General features: G+C 41.1%; 3 protein-coding genes across 3 annotated transcripts; 1 reads left to right on the forward strand and 2 right to left on the reverse strand.

Moving 5' to 3' along the window:
- Window positions 1-270: 270 nt before the first annotated feature.
- On the reverse strand, window positions 271-4037 carry snrnp40 (small nuclear ribonucleoprotein 40 (U5)). Its single transcript, XM_003968831.3, has 10 exons — window positions 3814-4037; window positions 3104-3233; window positions 2915-3008; window positions 2657-2822; window positions 2387-2509; window positions 1679-1799; window positions 1518-1600; window positions 1321-1382; window positions 675-778; window positions 271-531 (listed from the first exon to the last, which is right to left on the reverse strand). Exons 1-10 carry the CDS (start codon window positions 3922-3924, stop codon window positions 482-484), a joined length of 1044 nt encoding a protein of 347 aa, XP_003968880.1. The 5' UTR covers window positions 3925-4037; the 3' UTR covers window positions 271-481.
- Window positions 4038-4122: 85 nt separating this feature from the next.
- On the forward strand, window positions 4123-7558 carry zcchc17 (zinc finger, CCHC domain containing 17). The gene is made up of 7 exons (XM_003968889.3): window positions 4123-4289; window positions 4731-4909; window positions 5318-5418; window positions 5496-5587; window positions 6169-6269; window positions 6363-6502; window positions 6678-7558. Exons 2-7 carry the CDS (start codon window positions 4771-4773, stop codon window positions 6834-6836), a joined length of 732 nt encoding a protein of 243 aa, XP_003968938.1. The 5' UTR covers window positions 4123-4289; window positions 4731-4770; the 3' UTR covers window positions 6837-7558.
- Window positions 7559-8805: 1247 nt separating this feature from the next.
- fabp3 (fatty acid binding protein 3, muscle and heart) lies at window positions 8806-11057 on the reverse strand. The gene is made up of 4 exons (XM_003968832.3): window positions 10899-11057; window positions 9556-9728; window positions 9249-9350; window positions 8806-9168 (listed from the first exon to the last, which is right to left on the reverse strand). The coding sequence occupies exons 1-4, from the start codon at window positions 10969-10971 to the stop codon at window positions 9115-9117; spliced, it is 402 nt and encodes a 133-aa protein (XP_003968881.2). The 5' UTR covers window positions 10972-11057; the 3' UTR covers window positions 8806-9114.
- Between the last annotated feature and the right edge of the window lie 2012 nt (window positions 11058-13069).

Genomic DNA, 13069 nt, shown 5'->3' on the forward strand with positions numbered 1-13069 from the left:
TTAAACTGAATTTACGCATCGGGCGAAATTTTACAACCCGCAAGCATTATGCGGAAGTTGTTAAAAAAATCTTCACAAGGTCAATTCTTGTAATAATTTGAATAAGTTGAAATAATCAACATAGTTACAATCGATTTCTTTCTTTCATAACCCAATTTTTCACATTATTATTTAATATTCAGAGCAACAGAAAATGGAAGTAAATGAATCTCTTATCTGTTCATAGATAAATGTTAGCAAATTCAAGGACGTATAATAAAACAATCCAACTTATTTGTAAAATGACGTTTATTAAAAAGAAACAAATCAAAATTTAAAAAAAAAATTGCTGAGGAGGTGGTGACTGAACATTATATACTTCAAACATACATCCTGAGGTTGTGCTCTGACAAGCTGTACATTTGAAAATTACAGAGAATCTCAACCATTAAACGCCACCCACTTACTTCTAAAGCAGGACACACACGTTCAAACACACACCCTACTGAATCTCTCCCATGTAGAGTCGTTTATCACTGGAACCAGACAGCACTGCACAGAGGGACAGTGAGAAATAGATTATTCTTATTTTTGTATTGTGTAGCTCATTGAATCTCTCTTTTTTCCTAACTAAAACTCTAAAATTATACTAACCTCTTCAACGCTTTGGAAACTAAAGCAGCTATATGACTCACCTACAGGCTCCTCTGGATGAAAGGCAACTTCATTGACGGAGCCGGCGTGGCCGGGCAGCTTGTAGAGGATCCGACGTGATGTGGTGTCCCAGATATATACGAATCTATCAAAACAGATCAGGGCAACAATGTAGGTGATGCCTGTTGTCAGACATTGAGTATTTTTATTTAACAGTCATCTATTTCCTCTTTTATAACACAATTTATCGTTAGTTAACACTACATGGATTTGCACAATGTCAAATGTGGAAGATGGAAGACTTCAGAACCAGAGTTCACTCAAACACATGGGAAATTCCAAGACATAAAAAGACTAAAAAGGGGATTTTTTTTAAACTATTAGATTTGATGTGTTTGTTGGATGCAAAATTTGCAGGATCGTGAAGGCAGAAAAAGCCTCATTTATCCTACAGGAAATAACCCAAAGCACACAGCCAGAAATTGTTTAGAAAGACAACTGGTAAATGGTCCTGAGGGAACTCAGCAAAATAGAAAACATGTATCTGAACTGGAAATGTCTTGTATTCGTATGGTCTTTTGGATGACGTCAATTCAAGTCATTTTCCCCAATTCAGTTGCATTATTTTTATATTTATATATTTTATAACACAGAACATATTCATGTGTGTGTTTTCCTGTTTCTCACCTGTCAGCAGATCCTGCAGCAATCTTACTGCCGTCAGTAGACCAGGAGCACCTCAGCAAATTCTAAAATACAGGATCAAATGGCATAAATATCACCAGCAGAAGTGCAGCTACTCTATAGTGGCAACAGTAGACAATAGTCTTACTGCTACAGTATAAAAAATCTATAACTGTTCATACACAAGATAGAATTGTTACCTTTTCAAAGTTATGAACGTTACCCTGGAAAATCTTCACACATCTCTCCTTTGGTGCAAATGGCCGAACATCCCAAATACGCACTATTCACAGGCAAGAAAGTCATAGTGTTCAGGAAAAAACATTCAAAAGCTGTCAACATACCTAAAAAGAACCCTTACCTGTGTTGTCCATGGAGTTTGAGAGAAGGTACGATCCTTCAGAGCTCAAGCTGAGGCCAGTTACTGAGTCACCGTGGCCTTGCATGTTGTAAATCAGCTTGTTCTGCCTCAAGTCCCACACCTGCAATACAAAGGTGTTTATCATAAACCAAAGACTGGGTTTATTTGGAGGCAAAGACAAATATGCAGTGACACTAACAGGCAAAGATTAATTTACAAAAATTGTCATAAAGAGCAATAAAAACATAACAAAGCATATAAAAACATTACATTTTTTTTCCTACACAAATAAATTGTACCTTGATAGCAATTAATTCAAACAAAATACATGAACTACATGGTCCTGATCATTTTACTTAAAGCTTGTAATTTAAGTAGCTCAACAGATAAATGTGATGTTTTATTATATTACGCATACACAAACTATCATTGAGAGCTGCTGCTATTACGTCTGCTGTTTTTTTATATTCATCTATATTCATCAATTAAAAAAAAAAAGTACTGCTTTTAAGTTAAAATGCATTGGACTAAAATGGATTATCCATATTAGAAACATTGATGCAATTTTACAACCTTGACACTTGCAGACACTTTTTTTTCACTTTTTTAATGTTTAAAAAAATATATCACTAATTATACCTTATCAACTACTCCTAAAACCTGAGACATTCTGATGGTTATTGTTCCATGTAATCCCAGAATGAGTACCTTGATGTCGTTGTCAATCCCTCCAGACATAATCTGGTCACTGGTGTCATTGAACGTGACAGCCAGAACTTGGTAGGTGTTCTGGAACGTGTGGATGGCACCTTTCTTACGAATGTCCCACAGCTGTCATTCACAGGTAAAGAAAGACAACATTAATTTAATCAGAGAACTGCAATGGAGTATTTTCCAAACATTTATTGCAAAACTAAACTCCAACATCCACTAGCGAAACAGCGCAATTAAAGATTCCACAGTAAATAAAGATCTTACCTTCACTGTACCATCATCACTGCCTGTGCAGATTAGCTGGGGACCACGGCGGGCCGGGTAGCAGGTGTTAACAAAGGAAGTGTGTCCCTTCAGACGCTTGATCCTCTCACCCGTTTCACTGTCCCACACACCCACAGTCTTGTCTGTGCTCGCTGAAAAAAGCAGGCTGTAGGACAAAGCCAAGATAAAAAGTGGGTTATAGAAATCCTGAAAACATTTAAGACATAATTAAGCATTTAACAAAGCAGTCGCTCTCACCTGCCGTCAGTGTTGTAGTGCAGCTCCATCACTGCTCCGCTGTGGCCCTTCAGAGTGGCATAGTTTTCACAATCTCCATAAACATTCCACAGCACTGCCGCAAACAAAAATAGAAGACATCATAAACAATGATACTGGACAGCTACATTGTCCACATTACTTTCACCAGTGCAGTGATTAATATCTTACAAATCAGCCTGTCAAATCCTGATGAGGCCAGTGTGGCTCCATTGGGGTGGAACTTGCAGCAGTAAACCTCTCCCTCATGACCGGACATCAGCATAATGGGAGCCTGCAAGCTGGAAGTGCGTGGAGGACCCTGTACACAACATATAAATGGACAAAATATAGTGTCTGGATCACTTTCTATATATAGTTTAGTTTGTTTACAAATGTGCCTGCATTACAATGCTTGTTCTTGGATAAACAATAACAGGATAAAATGCCATTGTGAAATACAATAGTATATACAGCTTATTACCTACTGATTTCTAATACAAGCCACTTTAGAGCAAGCATTGGGTATTACTACTATTCCATAACATTGCTTTAGATATGAGGGTGTATTACAACAAGAACGGGGTTTTCTATGAAGTAATATTTGGTTGTAACTTTAGGATCTACTTGAAAATAAACAGTGAAAAGAAAACTTTCATAACTGACTGACGATTTTCATTTATCAGTTTTATTGAAACCTCGTTTTCCTAAAACCCGTAGCGTAAAACTCGAATAAAATGATTTCCTGTATTTGTTGTTGTTCCTTTGGGTGGCAATATAGAGCTGCTTAATCATCTAAAATGATTCACAGTCTATTTAGATGAGACTGTGGCGGATACTTGGTTTATTTGTAGTTAGAGCAGACACATTTTCGATAATGTATTATAAAGTAGACACCGTACCGTGGCCACGAGTTGTTGAGACTGAGCCGCCGCCACCAGCTCCATCCGAGGCCGCTTCACGGCAGTAGGAACCACCGCCATGTCCGCTACCCTCTTAATAGGTTCAATCATTTCGAGCTACCGGCGATAACGAAGGAGTAGTTGAGGTATAATTGTTGAAACCTAGAAAATCAATGGACGCTTATCGTGTAGGGACGTCGACCGATGAAACACCAAAAAAGAAGAAAAATAAGTACTTCCGCTAGCGAGGAGGCGTATGATTGGTGGATGCGCTCACGGACGACGACGATTGGTTACTTCACTTGTTGTCAAAGAAACGTGAACCGGAAGTAAAAATGAAGAGCGAATTCTGCGTCAGATATCTGAACTATAATTTAGATTTTCACGCGTTTATTTGCGCGATATCTGCTCGTGTGGGATTGAATAACCACGCATTCATCATTTCTAACATTTAATCGCAGAGACTATTTAATTGGGTGAGTCTTTAAGATGGTTTAAGAAAGGTAGCTAACGTTAGCTTGACGGCAATCATTCATGTGCCGTAACGGCTAACTGCTAAAAGCTAATCGGTTAATGCTTAATTCAAATGTACACTGGAGAGAATTTTTGTTAATTATATTAGAATAGATAAATATATGGCACATATATTAAAAATAATTACAATAGCTAATATTCACCGTTATTTGAGAAATAACAAAGTCGCTGCACGGTGTCTCGATTTACTTTTATACCAAAGGTAATGGCACTTGCAGTAAATGAAAACTGTTGACAAGATTTGTGTAAAACGAAAGTTGTTTCTTTTCTCGTACCACAATTTTTGATTTTGTTTAAACAGAAGCAACATTTACATTTGACAGCGACATGGTGACTCTGCTTAGAGATCAAACACAAAATATGCTTCATTTTGAATCTTGTAGATTTTCGTTGTAATACCAGTGGAGCACTTGCATTGTGGCCATGTCTGACAGCGATGGCCAAGGACAAGAGCCTGCTGGACTGGAAGGTCTTCCACCCATGTACAGCATCGCTAAGGGTGAAGTGGTCTCCGTGCAGACCTATGGAGCATTTGTTCGTTTACCTGGATACAAGAAGGAAGGTTAGAAACCATGAAGCCTATCTATGTGGATTATCTACAGTACTCAATAACATTATTTAACATAATATTTAGATGAGTTTGTAAAATAATTAAATCAATAGCCATTTGAATAGAACTGTAAGTGGCTTGTAATTGTTAGTTTCTACCACTAGATGGCGAACTTACACATCCTATTATATGTGTGAGTTTAAATTCTGGCTCTATGTCCTAAAATAACTTTGACAAGTAGTAATTTTAATTTTTGCTAATTATGTGATTTTTTTTTTAAAGTCCTTTTATAGTAAAAGTAAAGGAAACAAAAACATTTAATATTCAGTCATGCATAGTATACGTCTGTCCACACAATTCTGCTGAATTCCTTTGTGTGATTATTTTTTTTATTTTTTTTATTTTCATGACACATAACAGGTCTAGTGCATGTGAGTGAGATGTCAGCCTCACGAGTTGAGAGTGCCTCTGAGATTGTTGATGTGGGAGAAAAAGTGTGGATTAAAGTCATTGGAAGGGAGGTAAACACGCACATTCCCCTACAGAAAGCTTTTGTCTTAGAAGTCTGCAGGTTGGTTGACTGTGTTTCTGTTCACAGATTCGTGGTGACAAGGTGAAATTGTCCTTTTCAATGAAAGCTGTCAATCAGGGAACAGGGCGTGACTTAGACCCAAACAATGTTATGGCAGAGTAAGTAATCCATCTTCATGTGTGCTTGTAAAATCAAAACATTTGAACTCTACAGACGTCACAAAACAGCAAACACTCACAGAATATTATCTTATTTTAGTTGATGGTTAAACACATTAAATAGAAGCTGAAACAGTGGAAATAAAAGTCTTTAATAGCAGTTTTGCAACAGCCTAATGGAAAAAAAACGAGAAGTAAAGCATCCCAGACATGCAGAGACTTACTTCCGCTTTGGTAAGGAGTGAAACATTTGAAGTAGCACTTTTGGGATTTCATTATCTACATTGTGTAATATTGTGAAAAGGTTAACAGACTGTTACAGAATGCAAAATACATCCAAAAGGTAACGTTGATTCCACTAATGGTTTCCTACTGGTGAGACTGTGAGTGTTACATTAAATAGATAAAATAATGTTTTTAAGTCTGTTTGGGGATGTAATGAAGAGCTGATGCAACAAAGTGGCAAATATGACCTTGCTTCAAGCCCTTTATAATCTTGCTAGCATGAAAAGGCGATTGGAGAATTTGATTTGAATCTATGGTTTTATTTTGAAGTAGAAATCTTCTCTGCTTCATTGCAGGCAGGACGCGAGAAGACGTCAGCAGTTTCGAGATCACACAGGCAACAGGATCACACTGGAAGCCGTACTCAACACGACGTGCTCCAAGTGTGGCTGCAAAGGTGAGATGCCATTAAAGAGGCTTGGAATTTCTTTATGGCTCCTCTTTACAGAGACTTTTGGAGCTGTTTTAATAAACTAAGACTTTTTTCCAGGTCACTTTACAAAAGACTGTTTCTCAGCTCCGGGCCTGCAGTACGCTCTTTTACCTGAAGGGGGCGATGAAGTGCCAGAACAGCAGACCTCCACAGTAAAACCACAGCCAGACTCGGACAAAAAGAAGAAGAAAAAGAAGGTGACCATGTCACTGTTGATGTCAGGCTAGATTTAGCTCCACTTCACTTTTCTTTCTTGATGAGTAATTCATTTTTCCTGCCAGCTGCATTCTGCAATGTAACTTGTGATTGAGACTGCTGACAGCATTACCATATTGCTGCGTCATCACTTCAATCACGTGCTTAATCTTGCAGGAGAAGAAAAAGAAGAGAAAGAGGAACAGGAAGGATTCAGAGAGTGACGGCAGCAGTAGTGAGTGCCAGTCGAAGAGGAGGCACCGTGACCACTCTGCCGACAGACAGGACAAAAAGAAGAAGAAGCACAAGAAACATAAATCACACAAGCACAGCTGAGGGAGCTGACGCGCATGTTCCACTGCTGCTGTGAGACAGAGAGGATGTGGTTGGGGCAAAAACCAGTTTCCAGCGGTATTTAATCAAGAAACGCTTGTATTAGAATGAATTCACCATCCAGGTTAATTTAAGGAAAGGTTTAAATGATCCTGCCCTTATTTATTTAAAGCGCACATAAAGCTCCAATCCTCTAATAATCAAATAAAATGACATTGAGTGCCCTGCAGTAACCTCAGACCCGCCCCCAGTTTTTATGTATGTAACCAGATAAGTGTAACCAATATGGCAGCTGGTTGCTCTCCCTCCAGAAACTCACATATTAGTTTACATCTCTCAGTTTATTTTATTCTAGGGTGTCTGTTAAATAATTGTGAGGGGTTTAACATACAAAACATTTAAATAATCCGCAGTACGAGAACAAGAGCACACAAGAAGTAGTAAAACACAAACAGGATGTTTAACACATCCTAAATGAGTGTGACAGGAACCTCCAGCTTTCATGATATCCTGAGGTGGTCCACTGCTTATTGTGTGTTAGACGCCACAAAGGTGTGTTTGTGTACTTATCCTCTGGTGAACTGCTCACAGTACACACAATCCCCATCCGGCATGATGACTCTTGGCCTTCATTAAATATGTTTTTTCCAAATACATGCGTTTTGATGCTTTTGTGTTCTAAATCACATGAAAGAACCTGATTGACAATTTTATTTAGACCCTCATTTTTGATTAAAAGGTCTCACCTCAGACTTGCATCATCTGTCCCATGTGATCAAATTGATCAGATGTGTCATAAGTGGGTTAGATAAGTGGCTCTCGTGCAGTGAGAGGTAGTATTGCAAGATAAGAATTCTGAGCTGCACAAATCATGGCTTGTTAGTGCAATGGCTGGTAAATGACAACTGGAACATTTCTTAAGAGTACTACCTTATTTTATGGTATGGTTAAAAAAACCCAGTATGTCCTAATATGTATCGTGCATCACAAATAGCTGCTATACTGAGATACAGAGTTTAACTTTATTGAGGGGGTTCTTAAGATTCATTATGGCTCATTTAATCATTGATAAACATGCAGGATTAGCAAGTTGGTGCATCTGTATTTATGTCAACCTGTTCTTCAATGTGCAACCAGATCCATGTCATTTAAATAGAACAAGCAAGTAAATAACGTACAGTTGAACGTTTACACACACCTTTGCCAAATACATGTAAACATTTCCTTTGACAAAGTTTATTCCTAGTAAATATCCCTTGTTTTCTGACAGTTTGGACAATGTGAAATTGCTCAGTGGATCGTCCGGTGTCGCCCCCTTAGTCCAAAAACAGTCCCACTGCGTTGCCTGGAGACTCTAAATTGTGAGATGAATAGGGGATTTTAGCGCGAACATTGCACACCCACACCCGTTCCAGTGAACCGAAAGGATAAAGCAGACTTGTCCAGGTCTGTTTGCCTTAAAAACATTGACTTTAAACTTGTTGCCAGAAGGAGCTACCTTGCTCACCAAGGTCATTATTCATCCTAAGATCAGGTTTTCAATCAAAACTAAGTGAGCAGCTTTTATTTCAGGTCGGAATGATGTGAATCGTTGTTGGCTCATGATTAGATGTGGGATAATCCAGCACCCTTTCACCTCTTCACTTTTTCCCATAGTTGGCAGTCTGACAGTAACATGACATCAATCTTCCGTGTGAGGGAATGATCCCAATTTAGAAAGCATGCAAACGTCCCTGTCGCCTTTAGCACTTCTAAAGCCCCCCCCTCGCAACAAGCAGGCGGGTACAACACCGTCGCCTCAGTCATGGACAGAACTTCCCAGACTTTATGACCAGCTGTGATGGAAACATTAACATAACTTGAATTTGATCACAGCAACTCTTAACGTTAGATTCTTAAAGGAACAGTTGCCTTTTCTTGTTCCTTGACCCTTTAAAGTCAAATGATCATAAACTTTCCAAGACAATTTAACTACTTTGTCCAAAAGATTTTATTCAATCAGCAGGCAAACTTCAAACAAATTTATTTTCCAGTTTGGAGGCACCTTGCACAACATAATCTTTAAACAAAAATACAAAGGCCAAGAATTTGAAGGGGGGGGGTTCTTCAGTGACAGAAACATTAGAACAGGGGTTTTACAGTCAACGGCGATGTCAATAGTGGTCATGACAGTGAATGAGCAGCAATCAATGGACAGTTTGTCTTGATGCGAGGTCTTTGTAGGGTCAAGACCATCGGCGGATTCAGGTAGGCGCTGGCCAGAGGTTTGGGTGTTGGGTTTTTACTCTGCCTTTTCATAATGGCGCGTGCAAACGACTTTTCCAAGTGTGAGTGTCTGCAGAGAGAGTTAGAGTGAGAGACTATACAACCGGGGACATGCCTGCAGATGGTGAAACATCAGACAGGGGCACTGACCAGAGTGAGGCTCTTGTCGTTGACCTCCCTGACCAGAGTGGTCTCTTTATCATCCCACTTCTGTGCGTGCACCATCTTTCCATCTACGATATTAACGGTGGACTGCAGGAAGCAAGGGAAAACAATGGGGACATGTCAGACATCTGGAAACACCATTATACTTCATAACTAAAAATGTTACGAGTAAAACAGATGTTTCCACCTGGAATTCCAAATAATTAAAGTAGCCAACTGGAAAACTGTTTAGTTTACTCTTGTTTAAAATGCAATAAATCTAGAAAGCCATTGTTATAATAAAACCTCTCACCTTAACATTCCTGCCATCTGCAGTGGACTCATCAAACTCCTCTCCCAGCTTGAAGGAGATTTCTGTGTTCTTGAAGGTGCTTGAGGTCTTCAGTACCACCTTGTCGCCGTCTATGGAGATAATGGTGCTCGGTTTGGCCAGGCCCCCCATCTTGCGCAGAGCCACGCCCACACCTGTAGAGACCACGACACATGAACCTCCGAGCGTGCCGAGGCAGCAGAAAAGGTGCAATACATGAACGAATGGTTTGCATTCGACCTTGAAGAGCCAATGAGCCACTCAGGAATTTGGATAATGGGGATTTCATTTCAAGAAAACATCAGGATATTCAGGAAAAGGAGAAAACCCCACAGTGACAAACTTTGGAAGTCAAGAGGACATGGAGCAAAGATTATGGCTGTCCATTCACCAGTGCGAACCTTGGCCAATCAAAGTACAGGATTTGATTGAAATTGACAACTTTAGGAGGCTGGGATCAATTGGCCCACCTCATTTAATCTTTACACCCTTATCTTTGCCTGCAGCATGTTCTTTAAACACTGCAGGGTCCCTGACCTGAAGGCCTGTCTGGGCAGGTTCATGTTTATACATGAATAAGTGTGTGGGTCTGCACATTGTTGCTTTACCTTTAGCTCCTGCACACACAGGTTCTGTTTGTCCTGCTTGCTGCACAAGAATCAGAAATAACTTCATTTTGGTGGGGGCATGTTGGCTGTACCCCAACTTCAACAGGGCTAGAGAACCACATCAGTCATCAGAGGTGTGTGTGTTGCCTCATCGGGCAGAAGGATTGAGGTTGGTTAATGATTCTACAGTTTCTATATCGACTATGACATTCGAGTCCAATTTAATACCACTCGAGGTCACGGACAGAAATCAGTAAATCAAATTCTTGTCCCGTTTACCGTTTCACATGGGCCCGTCTTCAATTCCTCCCATGACTTCAGACAAAGAGCAGCCTTCACAAGAGGTCATCTCCAATGCGAGTGTAAAAGGGGGCCATTCATGCTTAACCCACACTGGGTTGCTGCTTTTATATCCCCACTCTAAGCGGGCCCCTCCCTCCTCTCCAGCATTTCTGCCATGTGGTCAACCGCTCTACCCTCGTCCACCCCCATCCCTCCCTTCCCCCGTGCATTCGCGTTCGGGCCACGTTGCTCTTTCACCTCAATTCAGCATCTCGGCCCTCTTCCTCCCCACTGCTGTGCATTTTAAACACACCTAGAAGCTCCCCTTTGCTCCATTTCCACATGCGGCGGCGTGCAGCGTCGGCAGCATCCACCTCCCTTTGACACGCGCGCACGCATGCTCCCCTAAGTGGACACCGAAGACTGCACACTCACCCAGCTCCTTCATGTAGTCGTCGAATTTCTCGCTTGAAATGAGGTTCCATGTTCCGACAAAAGCTTCGGCCATATCTGCAGTGAGCGGCAACAAAACGAGGAATGAACAGGACTGACGAGTCGGTGAACCAGCGCTTCAGAACGGTGCCGCGCGCCCACTGGCTGATTTATACCGGCTGTTCGTGACGTCACCTACAGAACAGTGGGCGGGGCCAGCGTTTGGCCGACCGAGCGCGTGCAGTTAAAACGAACGAAAATCGTGTTTTTCGAAGGATTTGCTTGCGATTTGTTTAGTCTTTGCATTTTTATTCCGAGTTCATCATCGAAACATGAAGCAAATGCAGTTGCAGGAAAATGTTCTGCATAAATCCGAGCAACTTCTTTCCTCTCGGTGATAATATTTAAAATTAATCTCCCCGGTTGGGCTTTGGTGCAAAAATGTTATCACCTTCGTTTGCATGTTGCAGATGAGGACATGATTACAACGACCGATTGCGTTTACTGATTGTGTGTTCAACATGGGACCCCCTTCCCGTGGGCTCACCACCTGCAGGTGGGGCCAAGGGGGTCGGTTGCATTGTGTGTTGGGTGGCGGCTGAAGGCAGGGACCTTGGTGGTCTGATCCCTGGCTGCAGAAACTAGCTTCTTTCCCTCGGTTATAGTATTTCAAATCAATCTCTCCGGTTGGGCTTTGGTGCCAAAATGTTATCACTTTCATTTGCATGTTGCAAATGAGGACATGACTAGAAAGACAAATTGTGTTTTCACTTTAGATTTAAGGCGGTCATCATTTAAATCATAAATATATCATAAATGCGTGACATAAACACAGCCCATTGGTTGATTGTCCTGAAGGACAGCGGGCTAGTCCAATGAAATCTCTCCGCCCGCCCCTCTCTCCCCCCTTGACCAAGGTTATCACATTTAGCCTTTTGAGTTCCAGAGTTGGGGGGTTTTTGTTGCACAATCACTCCCACTGCGTTCACAGGCTTTCCGAATGGTGGACAGTTTGGTGTGCAACAATAGCAGCACAGAAGAAGGAGAAGTAGCTATTAAGGGGGATTTAGATGAGAGACTTTAGGGACAGATGAAGGGGAATTTCAGATTTGATACTCCAAGTCTACTTTTGATTTGGGGGCAATTGAGAGTCTGCAGCCTGCATGACTGGCTAATGGATTTTTTTTAATTTAAAAAAAAAAAAAGCCTTTTAGCATGATCACAGATTTGAAAAGACATCTAAAACCGTGCGATGCGTTGAAATGAGGTACAGAGGTGAAGGAGGGAGGGTCACGGAGTCAGTGACAGAAAAGATTGAGCCTGGGGGGATGGTGAGGGTGCTGGTGTGACTGATTGATCTTTTTTTAAGCGTCTGGTGCTGTGTCCTAATCAACCAGTGTTCCTGACCTTAGTCTTTTCCAGCTCACAATGTGGAAAATATTGTGTGTATATTGCACATCTACTGATCAGGGCATTGCATGGTTAGTGTGTTACTCCAGGAGTGTTTTGCACATACACATGCACGCACACTCTGTGCACAGTTGTCCCAAAAGTCTCAATTGCATTTAGCTAAAAAGTTTGTATACCACCTGTGGCGAGGTCGTTGCATTTAGCCCCATACAATTTACAAATGATCATTTAAAAAAAGATTTTTCATGAATTGTTTAGTACTTCAATATTTCCACAATGAGTTTGCAAGTCTTTAGATTGTTTTCTGAAGTGTGATGATTGCATTTTTTGTTCTTATGCTAATTGCAGCATCTAGTGTCTTCACCAGGAATTGATAATTAGTGTATCCAGTCATCCATCCGTCCGTCCGTCCATCCAACCACCCATGTCACAGCCCCTTTTCCCCAGTTCCCTCCTGTCCCAGTACTTTTCCACTGCCCTGCTCACACCACACCCTCTGATCACCACACCTGCTCTCAGTCACTGATCACACACCTGCTCTCAGTCACTGATCACACACCTGCCCTCATTCATCAATCAGCTCACCTACCAGTGTATATATTCTCCAGCCTCACATTCACTCAGTGCCAGATTGTTCTTCTGCGTCCATGCAAGACTTTCCAGCGTTGTTTCCCTGCTGGATTGCCCATTGCCGACCCTGCCTCTCTTCGTTCTGCCTGCCTTGCCTGTTCCCCGGAAAACCTACCTGCTTTCTGCTCCTGACT

This window comes from Takifugu rubripes, chromosome 12 (assembly GCF_901000725.2).
Source record: "Takifugu rubripes chromosome 12, fTakRub1.2, whole genome shotgun sequence".
NCBI classification, from domain to species: Eukaryota; Metazoa; Chordata; class Actinopteri; order Tetraodontiformes; family Tetraodontidae; genus Takifugu; species Takifugu rubripes.

Excerpts from the sequence above, each read along its gene's own strand:
- fabp3 (XM_003968832.3), bottom strand. The coding sequence starts at position 10,971 with ATGGCCGAAGCTTTTGTCGGAACATGGAACCTCATTTCAAGCGAGAAA. Across the intron at positions 9,351-9,555 it reads CAGATGGCAGGAATGTTAAG|TCCACCGTTAATATCGTAGA; the intron begins GTGAGAGGTTTT and ends TGCTTCCTGCAG. Across the intron at positions 9,169-9,248 it reads ACGACAAGAGCCTCACTCTG|ACACTCACACTTGGAAAAGT; the intron begins GTCAGTGCCCCT and ends CTCTCTCTGCAG.
- snrnp40 (XM_003968831.3), bottom strand. The coding sequence starts at position 3,924 with ATGATTGAACCTATTAAGAGGGTAGCGGACATGGCGGTGGTTCCTACT. Across the intron at positions 1,800-2,386 it reads GGATTGACAACGACATCAAG|GTGTGGGACTTGAGGCAGAA; the intron begins GTACTCATTCTG and ends TTTGTATTGCAG. Across the intron at positions 532-674 it reads TCATCCAGAGGAGCCTGTAG|TGCTGTCTGGTTCCAGTGAT; the intron begins GTGAGTCATATA and ends CCCTCTGTGCAG.
- zcchc17 (XM_003968889.3), top strand. The coding sequence starts at position 4,771 with ATGTCTGACAGCGATGGCCAAGGACAAGAGCCTGCTGGACTGGAAGGT. Across the intron at positions 4,910-5,317 it reads ACCTGGATACAAGAAGGAAG|GTCTAGTGCATGTGAGTGAG; the intron begins GTTAGAAACCAT and ends GACACATAACAG. Across the intron at positions 5,588-6,168 it reads CCAAACAATGTTATGGCAGA|GCAGGACGCGAGAAGACGTC; the intron begins GTAAGTAATCCA and ends GCTTCATTGCAG.